This window comes from Nothoprocta perdicaria, unplaced genomic scaffold (assembly GCF_003342845.1).
Source record: "Nothoprocta perdicaria isolate Ctin4 unplaced genomic scaffold, notPer1 scaffold_352, whole genome shotgun sequence".
NCBI lineage: Eukaryota > Metazoa > Chordata > Aves > Tinamiformes > Tinamidae > Nothoprocta > Nothoprocta perdicaria.
In genome coordinates, this window is record NW_020455591.1 from 172358 (window position 1) to 199197 (window position 26840).

Below are 26840 nucleotides of genomic sequence, written 5' to 3' on the forward strand. Positions count from 1 at the left end.
GAATACTGGAGGTATAAATCTTAGTGATGGTGCATYCAACAGCAATCTTGCAGACCATATTTTCATTTCAGAGATATGGGAAACCAATTCTGTGTGAATACTCTGATCAAGACACAACTTCTTTGTTGTACTGAAAGCTTTTTGTGCTAATAACTCTTTTACTTCTAAGTCCCTTGTCCCTCTGCATTTGCASAACGGGGCTAATGATGCTATTCAGGAAAATACATTCATATGCTGCAGAGAGCTTGATAATGTTGTGAATATCGGTCACTTCTTCTCCAGTGTTTTGTGCTTGTCCAAGCCAGAATAGGTTAACTTTACTTTGGCTTTTCAAATATTATTTCTGTCTTTCTMTTTTCAGTTCAAGCACCTGTGAAATGCACGGTAAAAATTCCTTCAGGAGCACCCTGAAGGGCTTTTCTATAAGCCAGGGTTATTAATGACATRGATTCACTCAGTTGGCAGCACTGGTGCCGCTCAGTGAGAGGAAGCTGTAGATTTTCTGCCTCATGTGCCAGCTGCAGTTTCTTCTCACAATAAGAATATATATAGATAGATAATATACTTCCTTTTTTCTTTTTTATTTTTTTTTCCTTGAAAGAAAGAGAATAACACGCAACTCTGAGGGTGGCCTTCATCCCATACACTGTTCTACATCCAGAAGTTGAATGGTCTGTCTGGTGTCTATGCACCTTCAGTGGAGATGAGTAAAACTGTCCAGTGGGTGAGTGATCCTGTTGAAACTAGGTGTATCTACAAGCTACCCTTTTTGGAGAATGAAGGGCAACATCACCAGGGAGAACTAGCCACCTGAAACATCCTGGAGTGCCAAAACACCCTGAAGGGTAGTGGACACGTACAGCCCTTATTAACATGGAAATGATTGTATAGAAATAAGTAAGTGAGGAGTGAAAATCTGTTTTCTCCTTCGGTTTGGTGCTGRAACTGGCACTTCCAGTTCCAGTCCATTTCAGTTACAGTGATTAATGCTTTCGATATTAAAGTGATATGAGCTGCAAGGATCTATAATGGAATAAAAACTCAAAAAGAACACAATGTTCCTTATCTGTTCCATTCTAGCAGGTATTGCTTTTTTTTTTTCCTAATTAAAAATAATAGGCATAAAAACCGCAATACTGGAGTACATGTAAAACCAATATTAATTGAAATTAAGTGGAAAATTGAACAAGTATATTACATTGCAACACACGAAACTTTAACCAATCATTCATTCTCAGAATTAACTGCTCACAAACAGTGCAGTTAATTATAGTAGCCATTAGAATGAATCACATTTGCATCAGCAATAGTATTTATTGTGAAACTATATTTCAGCTGTTTTGTTTCATGTGATTGCTTAAAAATGTAATAACTTAATTCTTACTGGAACACTCTCCCTTGAGCTTTGTGCTTCAGATTTAGAGAATTATTATTCTGACTTTCTTTAAGCATTCAGTCTTATTCAGTGCACCTGATAATTTGTAATGAGGCTGTTCAGCTCTTCATGGAAGCTGCTAGCAATTGTCAATGGAGATGTGAGGGAATTAGCCGTTGCAAGAATTTTAATGTAATTTTTATAGCTGAAGAAAATATTACCCTGCTATACTAACTGGATCACTTTGCTCTACAAGCACAAATTTGACCTGCCAAATCAGACTATCACTCAATATTACATCAAGACTCTGTAATTAAGAAATATTTTTGCTCTTTAATGTACCACAGTGGTGTCTTTAAAATTCTTATATTTACAAATATATCTTTTGGTCTTTCTGAAAACAGTTTTCAATACAAATTTTGCAAAGTTCTGAAGTATATAAATAATTATATTGACCTCAGTGGTCTTATCAATGGGCCTAAGTAAAAGCTGAATACACAAATTAGGAATTAGTCTCTGATTCAGAAGAAAATGTAAAAATATATTAAAATGATCTCTACAGCAAGTATGAGTTGGGCAGCCTTCAACACCCAGTTCACTTAAACAAGAATTAGCTCCTCTTGTCTTCTCTGGTACTCAAACCTATATACTTAAATTCATTCCCAAGTGCTATCTGTAGTCAAGACATCTTCCTGTTCCACAAGGTTGTCAKGAAATTGATATGCGACACTCATGACTTAAGTCATACTGACATCATATTCAATAGAACTGACTTTGCAGTTTAACTTTTAATCAAGAATAATGAAAAGTTCTAAGAAAAGTAGAGGAGTTTCTATAGAATTACTAGGCAGAGGATAAATAAATCCATGCAATCCATGTGCTTGCTTGCCACATGCATAGTAGAAYCGCATTTTATGTTAAATTCAAGAACTATTTCCAGAAGAGATCTATTTTTCTCCTCCTTGCTCCTTTCCACAGGAGAAGAATTTACAAAGGAGAAACTAAAGGTATTTTACTTTTCCTGAGGGTTAGGAAGAGCCACTATGATGTCAATTTGCTGTGGGCCACGAGAGCCAGATGTTCACGAGGTCTAGCGCTGCACTTTGTAGGTTTCCAGTGGATGCTTATTGTAGTTTTGACAGATTTAACTACCTATTCTTGTAGGCTTGAGGAATTTCTTTCTGGGACAGAGTTTACTTTCCCACAAATGTTGTTTGGAATAACGTCAAACTAGGGAGTGAACTGAATCTGGAGGCTATGGCCCAATGATTACAGAAAGCATTCTGTATTGCGGCACCTCAGAACAATAAATATTGCAGGTCTACCATGTTAAATAATACAGAAATAAATAATTCTGCCTCCTGCAGTTAGGATGTAGCACGTAATGGAGGAAAGCAGAGTGAATCAAATCACATACAGCCAGAATGGGGAAAGGACTGCAACATTCAACACCAGGAAAGATCAAATATTGCAGAATTCTCTGCCTTCACATAGAATATGAACCCAAATCTTGAGGAGAAATGAGGTAATCTCCCTAGTTAGAACACCTGAGCTCTCTTGTATTTATGCTTCAGTCTTTCATGCCCATGCAAATTTGGTAAGCAAGTAAGGGCTTATCCTATTGTTGTCCAGTTACATATTTTCTCCTACCTTCTATCTAGCATTTCTCATTAGACTAAATATTCTTCAGGAATAAGATGATTTTTCATTATCTTCCTACTTTTCCTGTGTACCATGCAAGACCATGCTATAGGGTGAAGTTTCTAGGTGCTAGTGGGTTATCTTCAAAGTGATTATAAAATTATTCTTTATTTCACAGAAAAAATAAGTGTATCATTTACTCTAGTAACTCTATGATAGTTACTATGAAAACTATGATAGTTATGATATTRTTATGTTAGTTATTCTATCATTTTAGATATCTATGATATGTAGTAGATAATATGTAACATTTCTTTATATAATATATACTACACATATAATTAGACGTCTAACACATACAAATAAATAAAAATATATTTTAAAGGTAAAATATATCATACATATGCATAATCGAATCCTTCACAGGATGCAGATGAGCCTGTGCAAAATGGTTTACTGCATTTAGCATCAGCTTAAGATTCTCCCACAACTGGAACAGGTAATTGAAAACCATGGTTATATGCTACTTTGTTACTCAACAATGTCATATAAAGAAGGGCTTCGGGCTGTGCAAAGGGGATCTCAGGTGTCCTCCCTCTGAGCAGGCAGGTGGATGAGGCTGTCTCCAAAGCTGTCTTGATCCCCTACAGACATTCCTCAGAGTAATTCCTTAATCAAAATTTTTCTTTTCTGTTGTCACTCCTCCAAAATCCAACATGTAGACACCAGGAAAAAAAAATGTTCTTTCACCACAAAAGTAATTGTGCCTGGCAATGCTTTGCTTCTTGGCTTTATTTAAAAACAATTAGTGAGCTTTGGGCTCCAATCCATGAAAGCACTAAAAGGCACTCATACTCCCAGTGCAAGGTGGTTTGCTGTGCTGGAACCACTGCACATCTGTCACATTCCAACATTTCCAGCTCCCACTCTGGCTGGTTTCTGGATCATGGCACCGGCCTGTGGCTCCACCTCGTGGGCACGGCACCGGGCACCCATCGGACACCCTGTGCTAGGCCAGCTGATGGGGAACAAAAAATGACCCAAAGTAAACAAAAACAAAACAAAACAATACCAAAGAAAAGAAAATAAAATCTCCTCCAAACCCAATTAAAAAAGACAAAATCTGAATTAAAAAAGACAAATTCTGAAATATCATGKTTTCTTTCACTACTTAGGATACGAATAAAATTTTTGGAAAGTATTCTTTACAGAATTCATTATTTTGGAGTGTTTTTTGATGTAAATTCTTTCATTCTACTCTTTTTTTTCCTACTTTTTCCCCCCAAAGAAGATGGAATACAATTTTATCTATTCTTCTTTTCACCAGCTGTTAACATATAAAGRCTCCTCAGCTGCAGGGATGCTGCAGAGGGGCAAAATTATCATGGTTCAATACGTTTTCTTCTGCTTTCTAACTCCTCCAGAGCTAACATTACTTTGAAGTTTGAAAAATGAAGAAAAGGATAAAAGGAASAGTTAAAAAGTTCCAAATCCCAGGTAGCTTCCTTATTTCATTTGAGGAGGAGAAGCAAGAGAAAGACATAAGAGAGAAAATAGGGAACTGTTTTTCCCCAAAGTAGTGAGGGGTGTGTTGGAACTATGATGAATTTAGCACTGAGATAAAGAATAACTGATTGCATTTCATCCTGTTATTTTGAAATTTCTCAAAGAGCAAAATCCTGTTTATGAAAAAGTCATAAAGAACTTCACAGGGATAGCCAGAAATACCAAATAGGATCCCCAGCTACCCTGCAATTAATTCACAAATTATTTGCAAGGACTAAATTAACAGCCAGGTAAGTACCACATCCACTTTTTCCTGGCAGTAGTTGCAGTACAACCCCTATATCTGTCTGTCTGTCTATCTACCCACCTACCTACCTACCTACCTACCTACCTACCTGTTTTCCATTGAATTAATATCTCTAAAGCAAGGAAGAAAGTAGGGCCTCTCTGCTGCCCAGTGCAGTGCAGGGATGCTCCTGGCCCTTTTCTGGGCAGACTGGCTCTGTAGCAGTATGTTCATGGGAACATTGCTAAAAGATGAGACTGTTTGGATCTGCACTGGGTCCCTGCTACCACAGCAGCCTTCCCTGGGAACATGTTAGCAACCCTGCACAGAGCTGCAGTGCTGGGTAGCACGGCACAAAAGTAGACATCCCAAAAATGTGCATCACTATTTAGAGAAGAAATCAGAAAAATTTTATAAAATGAAAGAAAGACTTTACAGAAGAACCAGAGTACAGCATATGAAAATATAAGAAATTGTTTTAAAGAGATAGAAAAGGAATTTTTTAAAAATCTTTTCCAAAATCTGTCTTTGATTATTAAAGCAACGTAAAAGAAAAAACAACATTTATTTCTCTCTTATTTGTAAAGTTCCATGTATACTTTTCTGATAAAATCAAATTTAATCATTTATTTATTTATCTTATTAGTTTAATTTCTTGTAAGTTCTCCACAGTGCAACAAAGGTGTTTTCTGTTCTCTGGAAATTTCAATAGTTCAAATGTTCTTTTCCATTCAGAATTAAAACATTATATTTCATCCTTTCTGAAAAAGAAATTCTGAGAAAAAAAGAGATTTGGCAACACTTGGAAAATGTCATTTTGCTGATGAGGTACAAACATAGCACAACACTGAACCAATGTAAAAGCAAATTATAAACTTGAAACAAAACACTTCAATGTTACTGAAATGAGAAAGTAAAAAATGACTCATTCCAAAGCTTTTCTTTCAAAGTGTCATGAATCAACATGCTACTCTGAAACACTTCAAGCTTGACAAGCAAATATCCTTCACCGCAAATTTCTTGCCAAATGCTGTGGAACAATTCTAAGTCTCATTCTTTGCAAGTGAAAGCCAATGCTAGTGATATTCCTCTTTATGTGAAGATTATCAGAGAAATGTTTTAAGTATTTAGTTAACCTTATTGTAGTACTTTTATTTAAGTGTGGTGACTCCATAGTTTTACAAATCTATCTCAAAGTCYATGTGGACCTTTGCATGCCTACATACCAACAGAAACCAGACTTTTACTGTCAAGTTCAATAAAATTAATGAAAAGAGTCACAGTGATACTGACTCAGAGTGTAAGTAAATAAATATCCAGCTTGCGCCACCATTTTCTTAGAAGTGTTATTATCCTTTCACCTTCTATAGAATTCAATTTCTTTGATCATAAATTACACAATAAATAATTACACAATTGTTATGGATCAAAGGGCACATTAAATGCTGGTTCAAACCCTTCTGCACTGGAAAACATACTTGTATGAATCATTTGAATCCCTGTAGGAAATTGAACTGCAGAAACTTAAAAAAAAAAAAAAAAAAAAAAAAATTAAAGAAAAAAAGGAAAGAAATTGTAATTGCTCCAATTTATCTACCTAATAAGGTTGATAAATGTATAATCTGAATACATTAACAATAATTTACATTTATTCTTAAAACCAGATGGATATGGTCTACTTGTATAATGGTATTAATATTTTGTAGGCAATTTTCAAGGTTTGGAAAGGCAAGAGAGAGGGAAAGATCATTTAAAGGATAAAATCATGGCAGAATGGTATCATTCTACTGTCTACCTTGAATTTCATGAAAAGATCATAATATACAGAAGGATAAAGGCAGGAGGCATAAAGTGGAAGAAAAATAAACCTATCTTTGTAGTCAGATTTCAGAGAAGTTTGAGGAATTAATAATAGCAGTGAAAGACAACTTATTCAAGGGTTTGACTTTTAAAAAAGTGTTAAAATCACAATCAATATATATGTAGAAACTCTTTCAAATCGGTTGTACCTGCACGTAACAATCCCCATTGCCATTCTGCTTCTTTCTCTGATTAAGTCAAAAAAAAGTGACATGTCTGTATAGGCTCCTAAATCATACTAGCAGACTGGATCAGGCTTCTAGAAAGTTCAGGTCTGGATCTCTGCTTCATAGCTCATCTGCCTTTGGAAATTCGTGAAGCTGGACAAGCATTATGGCAAATGCAGTGAAAAACTGCGCCTGAGTGTCAAGATCTGACCTGTGGGCTATGAGGGCTAGCCTTCAGCCTGACATGAGAGATAATATATGACTAAGTACAAAACTGAGGGACATGAGGATGCTATTCAGAAGAATCAAAATGCCCTTTAATTCATTGTGTTGATTGTACTTGTTGTACAAGTGAACATTTGTTTTTGTTTTTTTTTTCTTTTAAATTTGCCTTCAAATGCAATCTAAAGATAAAAATACAGGAATGCCACATGTTTGAGCAAAATGCAGTTTAACTGTAATGCTTCCCTTGAAATACAGAGAATAGGCTGTCCATTCTGACAGGTATTACAACACTTTATTTTTATTGTCTGGGGTCTGATTAAACCCACTTTGGCATCTGAGCTTAGACTTAACTGACAAATAATTGTTGGCATGTTGCAGTGCAGAGCTTAGGCAGTTATGTTTTATTCCTAAATTCTGTCTAGAAACCCAGAAGAGTAATTTGTTAAGCCGTATTTATGTTCAGCTGAAAATCCAGGATTCTCTGTGGGTCCTTTTCCCTTAAGTAGCTGGATCTGGATGAGATTCAATGAACAGGTTGATAGGTTTTGCATTTACATTTTATATGCCTTTCTCTATACTTAGCAGCAAAACTTTTCTCGTATTTATCCTAAATCTCCCTAAGTCCCCCTTTCTGTTCACAAAGTCTTTCAGCATAAGTAGCCTGGCAAATTGCTGGTCACTTTTCTTCTTTCTTCTATGGTGATTTTTATGCTGCTAACAGGCAAATTGCATTCTGTGTCTTGCGTTCAGAATATGGCTGCAAATTGCATTTTCCCTATTCATCACTTTGAATATGTTCTTTTTCCCATTAAACCCTACCATCTCATCAGATGTATGTTGTTCATCTTTGTTAGTGTCCCTCAATGCATTTTGTCTGTTGCTGACTTTTCTTTGAAAGATCTTTGAACTCTGACATTTAATGTCAGGATCCAACAAGTAAATATTTATAGGAGTGTCCCATCTCACTCCTACAGATTCTTGTCCCTATTGTGCTTCACATGAAATCATCAGCTTACAGAGATCTGCAACCTCTGCTGAGTAAACTAAAGATGTTTAATTGCCTTTGGCCTTTAAGGCGCTATGGGAGTTAGTGGAGGCACTGTTTTTTGAAGCAGAGGCTTAGATCGATGAAAGTAATAGATATACTCCTGCTTCTGGTGACTTCAAGGATAATTTTTGCTGCTAAGGTCACGTGAGACAAACTTTCCCAATATACTTAGTGGCTTGTGTTCGGTTGTGTTTCTATGTTGTGCTAAGATGTACTTGTAAAGCTCCAAGACTAGGAGAAAAGATAGGAAACAGTTGAGCCCTAGGTGGGGCAACTGRTCTGTGAGAAAGCAAGTGCATCTACGCCTAGTCTTTAGAAGTCCAAAGACGATCAATACCAAGGGAWTGGATTAGCCTTCAATGACCTGAAGAGGGTTGTTTGGTGGAGTTACTTCTCTGGTTCAAGTGGTACACCTATTTGCAAACTTYATGGAATTGTGGCCTTAGTTAATATAAAAGATCTGACTGGTGCCAGAAGGCAAGCCAAATCCAATTCTTGTAAAATCCCTGGTGTTCTAAGGCCACTATAGGTCTCCTGTTAAAGATGAATTTTAAATCCTTTACTCTGACTCTTGATGTTCAGAGGTGGTTTATATCAGCTTTCCAGTGACATGGAACTGATTACATTGAAAATCAAGTCAGATAAGTCTGCAAACTTCTCAGTTTCTGCAGTGTTCCAGCTGGGCAGAAAATCAATGTATTTAGCAACAGCAGTGACACACATTTGGATTAAGTAAGTATGTTCAAATCTGCAAATGAAAAGTGGATTTGATGCTAAAATTTTCACCTCAGCATGAACTAATTGTATGTAAGGGGATTGGAACTTATTAGAAGTTGATAGAAATGAGTAGAGAAAAATTAATTTTGGACAGTTTTTCAGATACTTTGCCTAGTTACTCTCACAGTTTTGTTTTGGGTATCTCAGTAAATTATCTTTCCGTTTCATAATATTTTCTGTYCATCACTCTCAATGGATAGCTTGTGTTTAATTGTGATTTAATGTATTTTCCCTCTGCAAAGGCCAATGTAGCCCATTGTATTACTAGATTGTCATGTCCTTGCACCAAATAAAATATTAAAGCTGAAAAAAAAAWTCAAACACTGTATTTGAAAAATTAACCCTTTTCTCTGTTCATGAATTGCAAATCAACAGATTGCAATTTTTAGACATTTCCTGGTTTATTTGATATTTCTAACTTTTACTAACCTATTTGAACTGTTGTTCTTTCAGAATCTCTTTGTGATAAGTGTTCTTGCAATGAATGCTAGGCAAAATGAACTATTCAAGCTTTATGATTAAGTTGTCTTATTTCCATGAATGGGTGACAATGTTTAAAGYAACATCTCCCTGCACCCCAGAGATGAACTTTGTGCCATGGTGAATTGTATTTTAGGCACTATAAAAGCCTCCCTAAGTACTCACATTTCACAGTTCCTAAGCTTTCATACAAAACTAAAATTAGATTCCTCTGGTGTGGATAAAAAGTAAATAAAAAAAATACACAGACAAATCAAGTTGAAATGTCATTGCTAATGCAGCACACTGAGAGAAAATAGATCTTTATTAGGTTGCATCTAGTCATGCCTACTGTACTGACATCTCAGGAAAGAGATCTACATCACTGCATGGAAATCAATGAATTTTACTGCTCCATATGCAGTATCTGTCAATAGAGCAAATAAAATCTGTATCAAGGTGTATTGGAAGAATAAGACAGAGAAAATATGAGAGGAAAATCAGTTGAGTGTTTAAAGTGTACCCTGAGGTTTTGGGATTCGTAGATTTAATTTGCAGCTCAGCTACAGAGTCCTGTGACTTTGCATAAAATTGGAGAAGGATTCAGGCATTTAAAAAGGCAATTAGGTGAGATTTTGTGATATGTAAATCTATGGCTTTATTTAGCATTTAAAACTTTTTCSTGGTCTCTCAGGTGTGTGGAAGACATTGCTCTTTTTTGGAGTGAAAGTCTCTTGGATCTTCAAATTGTGAAGCTGTTGGAGCTTCAGCTCATGCTCAGTACTGTGCTTTGTAGCTTCAAAGATGCGTCTTCCACTTACCAAAAGGACACCTGACCACCAGTTCTTCTCCTTTTCTGCCTTATATTTCAAATATTTTAAAGTTCTTTTGGAAAGCTGAATAATAGGAAAGCGAGGCGCGCCTAGGGTAAAAAAATGCTTTTRCATAGCTGCATTTTTTTCCCACAAGTTGCAATCATCTAAACAGCAGAGGAAAGCCTTGACAGTTCTCATACTTCTGCACAGGCATGGAGAAATTCAGTTATACATGTAGTGAGATTCACTACCTGAAAAAGAGTCACTGTATGCCTTTTTGTAGGGTCTCATGCCTATTTTCTTTGTGCCGTAAGACCAACACTGAAGGCTACAACACATCAGTACCAATGTCRCAGAGAATATCCAATACATTCATCRCAGCATGAAGACTTACTTTTAACAAATAAAGGAAGCAGAGTGTTCCAGTCAGAGCTCCAAAGCTGTTGCTTTTGATTAGATAGCAATAGAAAAGGGCATTGTTCGAGCATTTCTGGGCAAATCATGATGTAAAGAGAAATTAATGGAAGAAAGGCAAAAAAAAAAGGTCATATCATTTTGGAATAAAATTATTTCTTGACACTCTTTTGGAAAAATGAAAAAATGTTGTGGCATTTTTTTGCTAAAATGAACATAATTTCATGGAAAATATCAGCTTAATCAAAACTATTCCTGGAACAACTCATGTCTGAATGAAAACTTGCTTAAAGATATCTTTTAAAGCACCTAGCCTTCTATCTGAAACATGCAAATAACCTTCACCACTGACCATATGAACTTCTGATAACTTTTAGTGGATATTTCTGTGAGGTAAAGCAATATTATTACCCCTATTTTGAAAAGTAGCCCTGAGTCTTGGAAAAGATTTAAAAGCTGTACTTAGATGCCTAGTGCGGTAGAGTGACCTGAAGTTTTGACATATAGGCATGAGTTAGGTGCTAAGGAACTATGCATTTGTTTCTTTAGAGGTCTAATTAAAAATTACTTTTGGTTAATGCAACTTTTGTTCAAGGGTAGTGCTAAAGCATGGAACCTTGGTGGCTGAGACTGGATTTCCCTCATGTTTTGATTAGTCTTYCTCTTGTGGGAAGAAGCAGGATGGCAGCTCCGGCCCAATCCCTGTCCCATCAGGTCAGCCTGCCTGAGCTGTTTACACTAGTCTTTCAGATRTACAGATATGTAGAGCAGAAATAATGCATGCACTTACTTGTACAAGTTTTGTTGTATTTAGGATTCTCCTGAGGAAACCCTTCTAGTCGGCACTGGAACCTGTGCTGCCAAAACTCCTGAAACCATGGATTTCGGTGGTTGGTTTCTGGCCGAAGCTGCAGATAATAATCATCAAACCATTTCACGTCAGGAGACTGGAGCTTGATTGTTATTCCACCGACAGCTTCACGCTGATACCCGTCTGTCACATCATACCGGTCTGCCCAGCCATCACTGCAGGGAGAAAGAGAAGAGAGAAAACATTAACCTTTTGAAAGAATAGGAAAGGTGATTTTTTTTTTTTTTTTTTTTTTTGAAAATAGCATTAGGAGCTTAGGAGTGTACATCCACATTTGTGTCTCAGAGTGGAGTTTATAAAGCATTGGTAATACCTCTATAAGTGTTCACTATTTTTTTTTTTCTGTTTTCTTACACTTGCTTGTAATTGGAAGCTTCTGTTCACATATTATGTTCTTCATCCTCAAATTCAGGTAATTGAAACAATGTTAACAAGTCATGGCTCCTTAAATTTGCTGTGCATAGGTGCATCATCATTGCATCACACTGAATACCACTGAGTTCTGGAGAGAAAATAGTTGGACTCAGTCTTCTACTGACCCTGATGTGACGTTACTCACGTCTAAGAAGAGAGTAGGTTGAGAGCAGGTGCTCTGGGTGCTGATGGGAAGACTGGCAGGGTCATACTCTAGTCCGTGTCTATGAAGCATAATGGAACATGGTGAGAAGCACCCCAAGATAAACTGACACTGCTCAAGCAGAGATACCAATCAATCCCCACTGCCGACAGGACTGATGGAGGTGAGCAGAGCATCATACAGGTGTAATGAGTTGCTTCCAAGCCTCAAACCTTGCTTGCCACTATCTGGAGCTTGCAGACTCATGTGACATTGTTCTGCATGCAGCATTTTAATCTCCTTGTTTTAGCCAACCGACTTGCAACATCCTGATCAAAAATAGGTAATGGAAGAGGATAAAACCTTAATGTCTCAAACATCTCTGGGGAATTCCTGCCCCTCCATCAGTTTGGTAACTGATTTCCTTGAACAAACTGACATTTTAAAAGTTTGCTCAACTCTGCTAAATATATATATATATATATATATATATATATATATATATATATGTCATTAGAGCATTTCAGATTTCCAATGTTTTGTCATGGCTTGAGTCAGTAACCCATGAGACCATATCTTAGAGTCAGAACTTGACTTCCCTTCCTTCTTTTCTTTCCCCTCACATTTTCCTTTCTCCTCTTCTCCCTCCCTTTCTCCTTCCCTCCCTCTCTCCCTTCCTTCCTCCCCTTCCCTTTTCCTTTCCCTTTCTTTTTACTGTTCTCTATTCCTTTCCCTTTCCTTCTTTCCAAACATATTTATATATATTTGTAAAAAGCATTGATGTTAACAATTGTATAGAGCATCCTATCCATAATAAAAAAGCTTATTTCATATTATTTTAAATTTTCTTGAGTTGTTTAAAGCTAGCCCTAACTCTTTAAATTAGTGGTGCTGTAACTGATCTAGGTGACCTTTAGTTGTATCACTCGGTTGCTCTGTTTAGGTCATCTACTGTCTGCTTTCAGCTTTGCTCCGGTGTTTCAGAGCATGCACGAAGGCTGTGCCTAGCACATTTCCTGTTCTCTGTCTAGGGATTTTATTGGAATTGCACATTACACGAGTCAAGATCTTACACTGTGACTCCTTCTACACAAGATACAGTTTTTATGAAGCCCGGAATCTGACTGTGTCTTATTAGCACATCAGCAATACCAGTAAAAGTAGCTTCCCCAGAGGCAAAAATAGTATCTAGTGTCTGGAACAAAAATGAAGGGACCATTAAACATGTTTGAGATTACAAGTGCTTTACTCAGCACAAAATAATAAAATATACATTAATGAAAGGAGAAAGATGAGCACTGACTTTCAGCTCAAATACAGCACTTTTTGAAAAATTACCTTCCAGCATACACTCAATTAGGAATGGGCATAGATGTTAATAATGTTCCCAAATGCACTCAGGWGTCTTAACTCTCCACTTTATATCAGGACTATTTACTGGTCTAAGAATTAGAACCATTTACAGGTCRTTTTGCTGATAAAAGCCACAGAGGTGTTTTTAAAATGTAGGAACGATTTAACCTTTCCTTTGAAATATTCATCTCAATCTTTGGCAAGTTTTTAAGTGTTTTTATCCTTCCTCATAAAATTTGATAGATTTTATGAATGCAAGAAGTAATAGATTTTCTGTAGGCTTTAAAAAATAATAATGAGTAGAATTTACCAGAATGAGATCTGTGCTGTGATTATGTGAGCTTTAAAATTTGTCTCATAAACAACTACAAAAGGAACTGTTTTTCTGTAATTAATTTCTTCATCATTTTTAAAGGAAGAGTATTGTAGACCTAACCCAGCAGAGTATCATAAAATTTATAATATTACTTTATGAATGATTACCCCCTCTAAGCAGATCTGCATTAAAGATACCACTTTATAAGTTTAAGCTATTAAAAAGAAATGAAATAACAGTTTTAAATCATATGTCCTTCTTCTATACTTTTCCATGGAAGAACATATTATTTCAACAGAGTTTCTCTTCAAACAACTATTTCTGCTKAGTCTTTTGGGTCAAAAGCTCCTAGGAGGTGAATGCGTAAGGTTTAATCAAAGTGCAACAACTCAAATGGACAAGTCAATAAAGCCACTTAATATCTCTTGTTATAATATGCTGAGTTAATACTCAAAAGCTAGTGAAAGTGGAGAAGAATAACAGTTTGCACAGTGATGCAAAAACACCAGTAGCATGTGTTCTTTCAATTGTGGAGCCATGTTGCAGTTACTATGGAAATTTTTGTGATATTAGACCAGTCCTATCCTATGAACTCACTGAGGGGTGTGTTCTTGAGCTAGAAAGGTACAGAGAGGAAGACATCTGCTTATTTTCTTACAGACACCCATTATCTCCTCAAACATTTTTCTCCTAATGTAAAATTACAATTCAATGAAATAATAATAATAGCCAGCAACATCATTTTAGTCGATTGGTGGTTGTAYCATGAACCCTTCAAAATGATATTGCTCATCATTAAAATCTACTGTTTCAAGTGGAGTAAGATATTCAACTGGAGAAAAAAAGAGCTACAACAGAACTCTACTATAACCTCCACTATAGCCCACAGAGATGGTGAGGTATCACTGATAAAAAACAGGACTTTATTGGTGAAAGAGGCTTTTTTTTTTTTTTTTTTCTTTCATTAGCAGTGGGAGATGTAGGATGCTCTGGTAAACAAGTGGTTGAGAAGAGCTTCCTCATAGGTAGTGAAAAAGTCCAGGTGAATTGTGCTCCAGTAATAATTACAAGGAGTCTCAACAGATTAAAGCAAATACAAATATCCTTGATAATTAGTTACATAGGCTTGTTTTTTCTCCATTGTTTCAGCACGACCCTTACAATTTTATTCTGATTTATGGAGCTCTGAATATTTTTCTCTTATGTCCTCTTGCAGAGTGGGTTTCTGCTTATAGTTGGAGCATTTGATTTTTCTTTGAACTCTTATCTCTCTTTTCCCTCCTTAGGATTCKAAATTAAGTTTCTTTGAAGGCGTCTAGTAGTTTAACCTCCACCTTCAGCACAGAAGCAAATGCACTGATTAGTTTGATCTTGACCTATGTCCTTGGCATCATGGCAAACTGCAAATACCTGCTGTCATCCTCACATGTACTGCAGAAACTTGTGAAATAAGGATTTGAGTCATCCTTTCACTTCCCCATATTTTTTCTTTACAAAGAGTATAGGATTGTTTTTAGAGAGCCAATTTATTTGACTGGGTTTTCCAATGCTGCATGCCATAGATGTATTTACAGACAAACTCGAATTTAGAAGTTAGGTCTGATGCACGCAGCAACAAGGAGGATTGCAAAGGGCAACATTTTCCACTGTCCCAGTAAGAATGGCACCTTGTTCTGTGTCTGTGCTTTTGCAGGATTCCAGGGAAAGTTTGAAAATTGCATTTACAATTTGAGAAGCAGAGCTTGAAAGGAGACAGACAATAACTAGTCCATTTGCCAACCTTAGGGCAATATCTGTATCATTCTAGAAAGAATTTTGTCACACTGTATATAAACGCCTCCAGTTCATCAACCCTCTTGAGGAATGTATTTCTGTATTTAACTATATACAAAAATAAAGCTCTAATCTGTATAACATAATGATTTTTACTGAAGTTTTTACCTGTTACTTCTTATTTTGTTTATCAAGGAGAAGAAAATCAGACTGAATGTTAGATAAGTTCTCTCTTCCATATCACAGTCAATGCAGTATATGTATATCCTTAATTTCGTAATTGCTACATACAATTATAAAAGCAGAAATTGTCTCCACAGTCAGTGTAAGAATCTTATGTATTGAATAATTTCATATGGAGGAGGCATAATAAGAAGAGAGAAAGAAATGTTTTCCAAAGCTTAACATATTCCTACGGGTCAGGAAAAAATACTCCTACCTTGATTCTATCCCAATTCCTCTCTATTAACTCTCTGCAGACTTTTTTTTTTTTTTTTTTTGTCTGAGGGTTACCTCCAAATACAAAGTAAATTCTCAGAAAGAACATGAGAATGTTGTCCTGTATTCTTATGTGCCTTTTGTTAGTTCTAACATTACTTTAATTGGAACTGAGGCAATTCACTTGCTTTGGGGATTCAGTTTTTGTGGCAGGATACTCTAGTGGCAAGACTTAGCTCTTCCCAAAAGCTGGAAAATATACAAACAGAACTGAAGAATAAAGATTTTCATGCAACAGACTTTAAATTCTTTACCTATGTGTTCCTTCTATGTACAAGAAATACGCCCTATTTTTTAACCCACGAGAAATGCCCTTAAAATGATCTCACTAGGACTTAAAGATAAGGCTGTGCATGAAGACATCTCACTGTGAAAGAAAGTAGCAGTTAAACATCACCAAGAGTAACAGCCTCACACTGAGATGTCTATTAGGTGTGTGCAGTACTGCATTTACCTTATTCATCAGCTTGTCAGAGTAGAAAGTTGATAATAAGATAAGATGCCTATGACACATGCAGATTGGCTGTTGCTAATACTACATCACATGTGATATCACATTCCATACTGTGGGGAATTCTTTCTTTCTTTCTTTTTATGTAAGAAAAACATAAATAAGCACAAAATGAGCTTCAACAAATGAGGGACATTAGAAGTTGCACTAAATAGTTCCCTAGTTGCCTTATAAAGGAAGGAAGATAAAGAAAGGGGAAACTACAGAGAGAAAGCTACCAAATACAGTTCTARGGCACATTTTAAAATAACATCTAACAAAAGTCGTTAGCCCAATTAAGAGTAGGGAGACAGGTTACGTCCCAAAAAAGAAGTGGGAAGGTGATATAAAAAACAGGATGAATTGAATTAGTTGAAGATTTATAACCTGAATACATAAACCAAAAACCAGGAGAGGGATAATACTCTGTTCAAGTACATTAAAATCTCCTGAAAAGAAAAGATTGTAATCTCTTTACAATCTTGATGGTAGATAGGAAGATAGTAGACTTAGAAGAAGAAGCACTCACTTTAGGTCTCAGGAAAGAATTCCTCACCATAAAGTGTGTAAAGAGCTGGAAGAGGTTGCTTAGGAAATCTGGGGAGTCTCTGAGAACAGGTTAGGCAAACATCTGGCTAGTATATGTGACAAGAGGAGAATGGTGGGCTGCATGGCTTCCTGAAGTCCATTCCAGCCCTGTGTTTGTGTTAYCTTATATTAAGGATTGTGATATGTCTGGGAAAATGCTTTTTTTTTTTTTTTCCTGAAGTAAAAATACTTTGTATAGTTTGCCTTTTTATTCATTTTTTTTAAATCTCAGGCTATTTTAATAATACTTTATTAAAAGAAAAATATTTTGGACACTTGCTCAAGAACCTGAATAAAGCACAGGTTTAACAGCTTAAGGCCAACCTTCAGTTTAAAATAATCAATTCTCAAATTCTGCATTATTGACCCAATATACAACATCTGTAACTGTCATAGTTCAAATCCCTTTAGTGATGSAAACTGGATCTCTAATGCTGATAAGATCCTCCTAAGACAGGGGATCTGAACAGCTCTTAAGTGGCTGAACAAACCTATGCGCTCACTGGACACAGTCTTTACATTTTCTTTGCTTGTGACCTATGAAAGTATTTGTTTCTGATATTTCTTAGATCTTATACAGCAGGTTAAGATTTTGCTTTATATTATTGACTTCAACCAATATTTTAGATAGTCTTTTATCTAGTTTGCTGTCTGTGTCACATTCTCACAGAATCACAGAATGCTTAAGGTTGGAAGGGACCTCTAGAGATCATCTAGTCCAACCTTCCTGCTCCAGCAGGGACACCTAGAGCAAAGAGCACAGGGTGGCATCCAGGTGGGTTTGGAAGACCTGCTGAGAAGGAGGCTCCACAACCTCCCTGGACAGCCTGTTCCAGGGCTCTGTCATCCTCACAGGAAAGAAGTTCCTCCTCACCTGGAGATGGAACTTCTTGTGTTTCAACTTGTACCCATTGCTCCTTTTCCTGTCACTGGCCACCAATGAGAAGAGCTTGGCCCCTTCCTCCCTACATTCTCCCTTCATGAACTTATACATGTTAATCATATCCCCTCTCAGCCTTTTCTAGGCTAAACAGGCCCAACTCACTCAGTCTCTCCTCATATGAGAGATGTTCCAGTCTCTTAATCATYTTTGTCACTCTGCTGGGCCCCCTCTAGGAGCTCCACGTCCCTCTTACACTGGGGAGCCCAGAACTGCCCCCAAAACTCCAGGTGCGGCCTCACCAGAGCTGAGTAGAGAGGCAGAATCACCTCCCTTGACCTGCTGGCAACACTCCTCCTGATGCAGGCCAGGATCCCATTGGCCTTCTTGGCCACGAGGGCACACTTCTGACTCATGGTTAACTTGGTGTCAACTAGGACTTCCAGGTCCTCTGTGGAGCTGCTTTCCAGCAGGTCAACCCCTAATYTGTACTGATGCCTGGGGTTCCTGCCCAGGTGCAGGACCCTGCACTTGTCCTTATTGAACTTCATGAKGTTCCTCTCTGCCTGTTAGTAGTATTCTGATACCACTAATCTAAATTGGAACTTTATTGTGTTGAAAGTATTACAGAGAAAGATCTACAACCTGTGATTTGAAGAGTTTTACTTATAATGAGCTTCAAAATTAAACAAGTACATGTATTAGAGAGCAAAGGTAAAAAAAAGAAAAAGTGCAACCAGATAATATAGTGCAATTCCACAGTCTAAAAAATGACTTAAGCCCTTCTCAGTCCCACTATTATATGAAAATTTAACCATAAACTAATTTGAATCTAATCATACAAAATAAGCTAAATATCAATGTATTGCAAATATGGCTCTTTGTTCAGTGGCAAGATTTTTGTTAGCTCCTCACTCTAAAAGCATTAATCAGGGATATTCTATCAAGAAATTTATGGGGAAAGGTCGAGAGTGAATGGCATGTCTTCCAGCCACCTGGCATGAGATGTGAAACTATTCTTACATGGTAAGTAGCATTAAGAAATTACAGACTCACAGAATCACAGAATCACAGAATCACAGAATGGTTAAGGCTGGAAGGAACCTCTAGAGATCACCCACATGGCACAGGGTGGCATCCAGGCAGGTTTGGAAGACCTCCAGAGAAAGAGAGTCCACAACCTCTCTGGGCAGCCTGTTCCAGGGTTCCGGCACCCTCACAATGAAGAAGTTCTTCCTCACATGCAGATGGAACTTTCTGTGTTTCAAATTATACCCATATACATTCTGTTTAAACAGAACAAATTATTTGAATTGCTACACCCAAACATAATGATGGCTGATGAAACGTAAATATTAATTTGTTAAGTTGGTCCAGGCACAGAATTTTTTCCATGGCATTCACTGGAGAGACAGTTGCCTCTCTCTACRCGTGTTATATGAAAATTGCGTATGAAAATTTTCTTGCTTCACTTCAGTGAAATGTTACAAGGAACTTTTTTTAAAGAGTGAAAAGCGATGTTATGCCTCTCTGGCACAGCTAAATCCCAGTGAGATTAATACTAATTTTCTGTTTTAGGGCTAAGAGCCCTGTAGATACCACTTAAGTTTCTTTTCCTAGGATTGAGAAATGGGCTGGTGGCTGCTGTTTCCATGGCTCAGATGCAATGAGCCAGAAGAGATACAATGTGATATAGTGTGGAAAGATGAAGATGTCCCCTAGTTTGGTCCAGTAAATAACTCATTACACCGAAAGCATCTTTACACTTTCTGGACAAACTATGGCCACTTAAACACCAGAAGTGAACTAGAGAAAGCTGTGAAAACTGTCTGAAATATTTAGTCCATCCATTCACCCACTACTTCCAGGTAAAACAAAATGCTGAGATACATGTATACAATAAAAATAGACTTCTGCCCTCACTTCTGAAAGTATTTCCATTTATTTACTAAATTGAAAATGCAGCAGTATCTTGGAATCTATTGAGATTACTTCTTTCTCTCTTATTTCCCAATGCAGCAGTATCTTGGAATCTATTGAGATTACTTCTTTCTCTCTTATTTCCCTCCTCCATTCAATATACAGCTAAAGGTATTACAGTTAATGAGTGCATTCATTAGGTTGTTCTATTTTGCTCACTTTGTTATGCAAAAATCTATTTGCAGGCCACATAATGATGATGGAAACTGCTGTTCTGCTCACATGTAATCATCTTTCTGATAAAAATCTGACCAAAAGCGTTTGAAAAATTTTCTTCACCTGTGTAGGAGTATGTTGGCAGTCTTTAATTTACTTTTCATTGTATTTTGCTACCCTTTCAGGTCTTTTTGTATATCTGAAAAGCTCTAAAAATGCTAAAAACTCTTCATGTTCTTCTGCAATGAGATGCCAGACTCCCAAAGGACGATTGCTTTTTGATGATCTGCTTTTCCTGAGCAGCTGTAAATTTTTGCTTTAGGGAGAGGGATCTGCAGCTGTAAATTTTTGCTTTTCTGTGAATTCATCTTATAATAATTGAGTGTGTAATTAATAGGGATTCTTGATTTTCTGCTTTTCTTTTTTTTTTTTTTTTAACTTGTAATTCCTTATTTTTGTCTTCTTTTTCAGGAAGACTATAAAGATAAATGTATTTAAGGGTAATTCAGAGGAAAGAAATGAAGCTATTATTTTAGGCAGTACAACACACCAAGTTTTCTGCAGGATGATATCTAGCAGAGGTAGCTATGCAGGCCATTTGGCAGATAACATGTTTAGGGTACTGTAGGTGCTAATTACTTGCAAAGCATCCAAATTTTGCCTATCTGAGAAAAATGGTGATGGCAATTTGTAAGRTTGTGGTAGTCTATGCCATCATCTAATTTGCATAAGAAAATAAATAATTTTGCATCTGCCTGCATCTGTAGAGCTGCAAAATAGTTCAGTCTGATTCTCACCCAGTCTACAAAGATATAGTTTCCTGTGCAGATATTTCTTCTTAATAAGAAGTCAATTATCTTGTGTAGTTAACTAGCATAACTGGAGGTTGTCATACATGTACATATAACTTACATGGGCTATTTATACCCATACATATAAATTATTTGGGCTACATTCTAAATTAAAGAGAAATCTAACTGGACCTGAACTCTAAAACACCACAGTTATTCAGCCTATGTAGCATACTCTGTTAATTCCTGAATAATTAGTAAATAGAAAATAAATATTTGACATATTACCAACAGTAAAGAGATTGTGGATGCCTAGAGAACCTTATACAGTCTTCAAAWTATATTCTCCTAGCATCCTATGTAAAACTCACTCTAATCCAAGAGGATCTGCCAAGGCTTTAATAAGGGGGTGAGAAGAGTAATGGGACTTGATAGATGGTTCCTTCTCAAGAGGAGATGTGGGAAAAGAGGAGAAGCTATTTATGCAAGTTTAGATAGACATTAGATAAGGACTTCCAAAAGTAAATGTAAAAGCAATGGCATTAAGGTGTTCTGTAGGAAAAGCTAAAACACATTTTGCAAATTGGTCGTAATTTTCCTAGCCAGTTTCATCAGAAAGGACACCAAAATTACTTCCATCACTGCTGTGTTGTAGTAGAGAAGGATTATTTCACATACTTGAAATATATATGCCAAATATGGCAGAAGCTTTTCTTTTCAACATTGTTAATTGTGTTGACTCATATTTATAATTCACTCTAAGCTCCTCCAAATGCAAATTTTTCATCCTGACAGTCTAAAAAGCACTCGTTACATAATGTCAGCAGCAGCAACAGTAAAGCAACAGCAACAGCAAAGAAAAACAGGAAAAAGAAACAGTTGTCTGGAAAACATTTCCATCAAATATCACAGAATCACAGAATCACAGAATATTCAAGGTTGGAAGGGACCTCTASAGATCATCTAGTCCAACCTTCCCGCTCAAGCAGGCACACCTACAGCATGTGACACAAGGTGACATCCAGGCGGGTTTTGAAGACCTGCTGAGAAGGAGACTCCACAACCTCCCTGGGCAGCCTGTTCCACTGATCTGTCACCCTAACAGCAAAGAAGTTCTTCCTCACCTGGARATGGAACTTCTTGTGTTTCAGCTTGTACTCRTTTCCCCTTGTCTTATCACTGGCCACCAGCTTGGCCCCTTCCTCCCTTCATTTTCCCTTCATGAACTAACAGATGTTAATCATATCCCCTCTCAGCCTTCTCTTCTCCAGAGAAAACAGGCTCAGCTCACAGTCTCTCCTCATACAAGAGATGTTCCATTCCCTTAATCATCTTAGTTGCTCTCTGCTGGACCCTCTCAAGAAGCTCCACGTCCCTCTTATACTGGGGAGCCCAGAACTGCACACAGTACTCACTCATAAATATAACTGCACACAGGAAGCATTTCTTCACTGTGAGGGTGACAAAGCACTGGAACAGGTTGCCCAGAGAGGTTGTGGAGTCTCCTTCTTTGGAGATCTTTAAAACCCGCTTGGATGCCACGTGCTCTAGGTGACCCTGCATGAGCAGGGGGGTTGGACTCGATGACCTCTGAGGTCCCTTCCAACCTTCGGCATTCYATGATTCTATGATTCTACTCCAGGTGCGGCCTCACCAGAGCTGAGGAGAGGGGCCGGATTGCCTCCCTTGACCTGCTGGCAACATCCTCCTGATGCAGGCCAGGATCCCATTTGCCTTCTTAGCCACGAGGGCACACTGCTCACTCATGGTTAWCTTAGTGTCAACCAGGACTCCCAGGTCCCTCTCCGTGGAGCTGCTCTTCAGCAGGTCGACCCCTAATCTGTCCTGGTGCCTGGGGTTATTCCTCCCCAGGTGCAGTACCCTGCACTTGTCTTTATTGAACCTCATTAAGTTCCTCTCTGCCCCACTCTCCAGCCTGTCCAGGTCCCTCTGGATGGCAGCACAGCCCTCCGGAGTGTYGGCCACTCCACCCAGCTTGGTGTCATCCGCAAACTTGCTCAGGGTGCAYTCSGTGCCCTCGTCCASGTCATTGATVAACARGTTGAACAGCACTGGGCCCAGTACTGACCCCTGGGGGACACCACTGGCCACAGGCCTCCAACTGGACTCAGCCCCATTTATCACCACCCTCTGAGCTCTGCCAGCCCTCGATCCACCTCACTGTGCACTCATCCAGTCCACTCTCCTGGAGCTTCCATATGAGGATAGTATGGAAGACCATGTCAAAAGCCTTGCTTAAGTCAAGGTAGACAACATCCACGGCTTTCCCCTCRTCCAGCCAGCCTGTCATCCCATCACAGAAGGCTATGAGGTTCGTCAGACCTGACTTCCCCTTGGTGAATCCATGCTGACTACTCCTCAACACCTTCTTCTCCTTCATATGCCTGGAGATTCTCTCTAGGATGAACTGCTCCTTCACCTTTCCAGGGAYRGAGGTGAGGCTGACCGGCCTGTAATTGCCCGGCTCCTCCCTCTTGCCCTTTTTGAARACTGGAGTGAYRTTGGCTCTCTTCCAGTCCTCAGGCACCTCCCCTGCTCTCCAGGACCTCTCAAAGATGATGGAGAGAGGCTGAACAACAACCTTGGCCAGTTCCCCCAGCACTCTTGGGTGCATCCCATCTGGGCCCATAGATTTTTGAGTGGCCAGTTTGCCTAAGTGATCCCTAACCCAATCCTTCTCAACCCGCGGAAGGTCTTCCTCTAGCCCATTTATATCACTTCTACTGGAGCCCTGCAGTTCATGGGGGGTCGCCTTAGCAGTAAAGACAGAGGCAAAGAAGGCATTTAGTAACTCTGCCTTCTCGGCATCCTCCGTCACCAAGGCTCCTTCCCCATTCAGCAGTGCACTAACATTTTTCCTTGTCTTCCTCTTGCTGTTGACATACTTATAGAAACCCTTCCTCTTGTCCCTGACATGCCTCGCCAACTCTAATTCCACCTGGGCTTTGGCCTTCCTTGTTTTGCATTTGCATTCTCTGGTGATGCGCCTGTGTTCCTCCCACATGGCCTGTCCCTTCTTCCACAAGCTGTACACTCTTTATAATATAAATATACACGTGTGTTGTGAAAATGATGTTTTTTGTCTTCTCCAGAATGTCTGACTTCACTATAGTTTCTCAGATATGGCAATGTAATGCACTTTGCAATATAATCTACCTAATAATTCTACATAATGAAAAGCCATGAAAGGACCATTTAGATTAATAGGACTTAATAGGAATGATAAGTACAAATGGTAATACAAAGCTATTTCCTCTGCAACTTATCCACCTGAAAAAGAAACAGCTCWAATGACCCTCCAGGAGCATCCTCAATTTGTCCCACAGTAGCACAACATGATCATAAATATAAACTAATGCTATTGCTTTCTTCCTGATTAACTTTGCTTGCCTTGACTAAGATAATTTTTCATCAGATCTTGTCCATCAGAAGAAAAAATAGTTTATTCTCTAACTAGAACTTCCTGCAACCAATAATTTATTAGGGCTGCCATCTAYAGACTGATTTTACATTAGATAGCCAGACAAAGCTTTTATGAACATGAAATGAGAATATCTATGCCAAGAGCAAATGTAGTGACAAGAATGAACAGATACTTGAGATAGCCTTACAGCTGGAAAAAAAACATTAGAAATGGATAAAATATACATTTATACATATATACATCTGAGTTTTATATATATATATAAAACCCCTGAACTTATTGACTAAAAATATAATATAAATACCTATAAGTTGATATACATATATATGTTTTATAGATATATGTGTGTGTGTATCTATTTTTTGTGAACATATGTATTTAAAGCATTTTTCCCTGAAATTATTCATGAAAATGAAAATTAAATTGCAATAGATATTCCAGCATGTGTATATACCAGCTGTTATGTACTCTGTTTCACATAGTAGTGAAATTATTAAACCTATTATAACATCATGAAATGTAATTTGAAAGAGCACTTAAAAAGCTGCATTTAATTATTTCTATAGAGCAACAATTTTAATTTTAATTTTAATTTTAATTTTAATTTTAATTTTAATTTTAATTTTAATTTTAATATATTTATTCTTTGAATATATAAAGAAGAAAACTATGATTACAGATAAAAATATATTTGTACAGATGCAGGTATTCTGAGCAGGTGCAAGTATTAAATACAGAGAATTTATCTGTAAATTAAGTACAGAAATTTATCTGTAAAATTATCTCTGTAAAAAGCAATACAAAATTAAATTTCAAGGAACATATTTCATATATTTTATCAGCTATTTTAATTAATAATGCATATATTAACATGCAACCTTTTTTTTCTTTTAGGGAATGATCATTAAAATCTCACTGTTCAAACTGAACAAAGAGTAACAAAGGAAATCAAGTCAGACCTTCTATAAGCCAAGAAGAGGAAAAATGCTGAAATCCTGGTTCTCCTGAAATCACCTGAAGCTTTGCCACTGACACCAGTCACATCACCAGCCTTTCTACCTCTGTTCAGATGAAGACATATCCCTCTAATTAATTCAATGTCTGCCTTCAGTATGTGATGGCTAAGTCATCATTTGTGCTCATGTTGATATCTCCCATAGTTATCCCTAGCATTCCTTTGTGGAACAGCTTTACAAGTACTTCATCTTCTAAAACTGCTATATTATTAGCAGTTATCATCTGAATTATCTGCTATAATTCAGGTGCCATTGGCTGTAAACATGAAGTCCTTTCCATCACCCATTTGACACCCATTTTAATGATTATCGGATAAGGAACATCACAAGCAAGATTTATTCTTGTCAGAAGAAATGATGCCAAAGGCCTCACAACCCAAGCATTTCATCAGTTAGCCTGTGACCTTCAGAGCCAGCCTCATCTTGAAAAATATTGTGTTATAATAAATGTGCTAAAATGACAAGGCTAATCCACAAAATATCCAGTGCAAGATTGTGAAACCTTGACTAACAGATTCTTTGCTGCAGCAAATCATAAATCAACACCAGAACATACTGCAAGTCTAAGCAGGAGTACATTAACATCTTGATGGCATAATCCAATAAGAAAACAAAAGAAGCAGAAGAAACCACTGCTTTCTTTCGCTAAAGCAGCTTGTATTTCTTTCTTTTTTTTCTCTTTTTTCTTTTTCTCCAAGCATCTTGCTCAAAGAAAATGTGTGTCTATATACTCAACTCATTTTAAATCAATTATTGGTACTTGTAGTTAGACATTTAAGTAAGTGATCATAACTAGAACAGTAAAACATATCTTGATATCTGTCTTACCAATAAACAAACATGCAGATTCAGTACCACAAGTATGCAGAACTTACTTTATTAATTTAAAACCAGAACCCATCAAATGCAAAATACTCTCCCTGATAGGGTTCAGCATAACATTCTTTCATTTAATCAAGTGCCAATAAAGATTTCAGATGAGTTTTGCACATACTAATTCCCATTTACTGGGTAAGAATTTATGTCAGTAACATAAAGAAATAACAGTTTGATTCTTAGTGTTCCTTAGATATACAAATATTTCTCATTGGGGGTGAAGTAAAGAGCATAGGTTATAGAAGGCTTTTATTATTCCCAAATTACTTCTAAAATATGTGAGGGCAGGAAAAACTAAGCGTAGTCAGTGGCTTCTCTTCTATCTCTTGAAGTTTTGGTATGTCACAGAAAAACCTAACCTTTCTCTAAATAAACATTGCTGAGATTTCATTTCCACTCTTCCACTCAATGACYTGTGTGGAGGAGGAATTTTAATATAATGTGAAAGGACTCTCAGATATGAAGACCAGAAGAAGCCATTAGATCAGGACCATTAGATTTTGCACAGTCTTTCTGCTCATGTGGACCTGATTCTCATTGACCAGCAATTTTACGGCTCCTTTATTGTGCAGAACTGGCAGATACTGGCCATGACAAAAATAAGAATGAGAGTTGCATCCTCAATCTCTAACTGCCTTCCCCATAAGAAATTTGCTTAAATATTGCAGCAACCAATCC

At 37.4% G+C, this 26840-nt stretch overlaps 1 protein-coding gene across 3 annotated transcripts in view; it reads right to left on the bottom strand.

Moving 5' to 3' along the window:
- The window catches only part of GRM5 (glutamate metabotropic receptor 5), a 236006-nt gene that overhangs the window by 47569 nt on the left and 161597 nt on the right, over positions 1-26840 (bottom strand). For all 3 annotated transcript variants that reach the window (XM_026044175.1, XM_026044174.1, XM_026044173.1), the window contains exon 3: positions 11364-11599. In XM_026044175.1, the coding sequence (XP_025899960.1) occupies positions 11364-11599 (236 nt within the window). The remainder of the gene's footprint in view (positions 1-11363; positions 11600-26840) is intronic.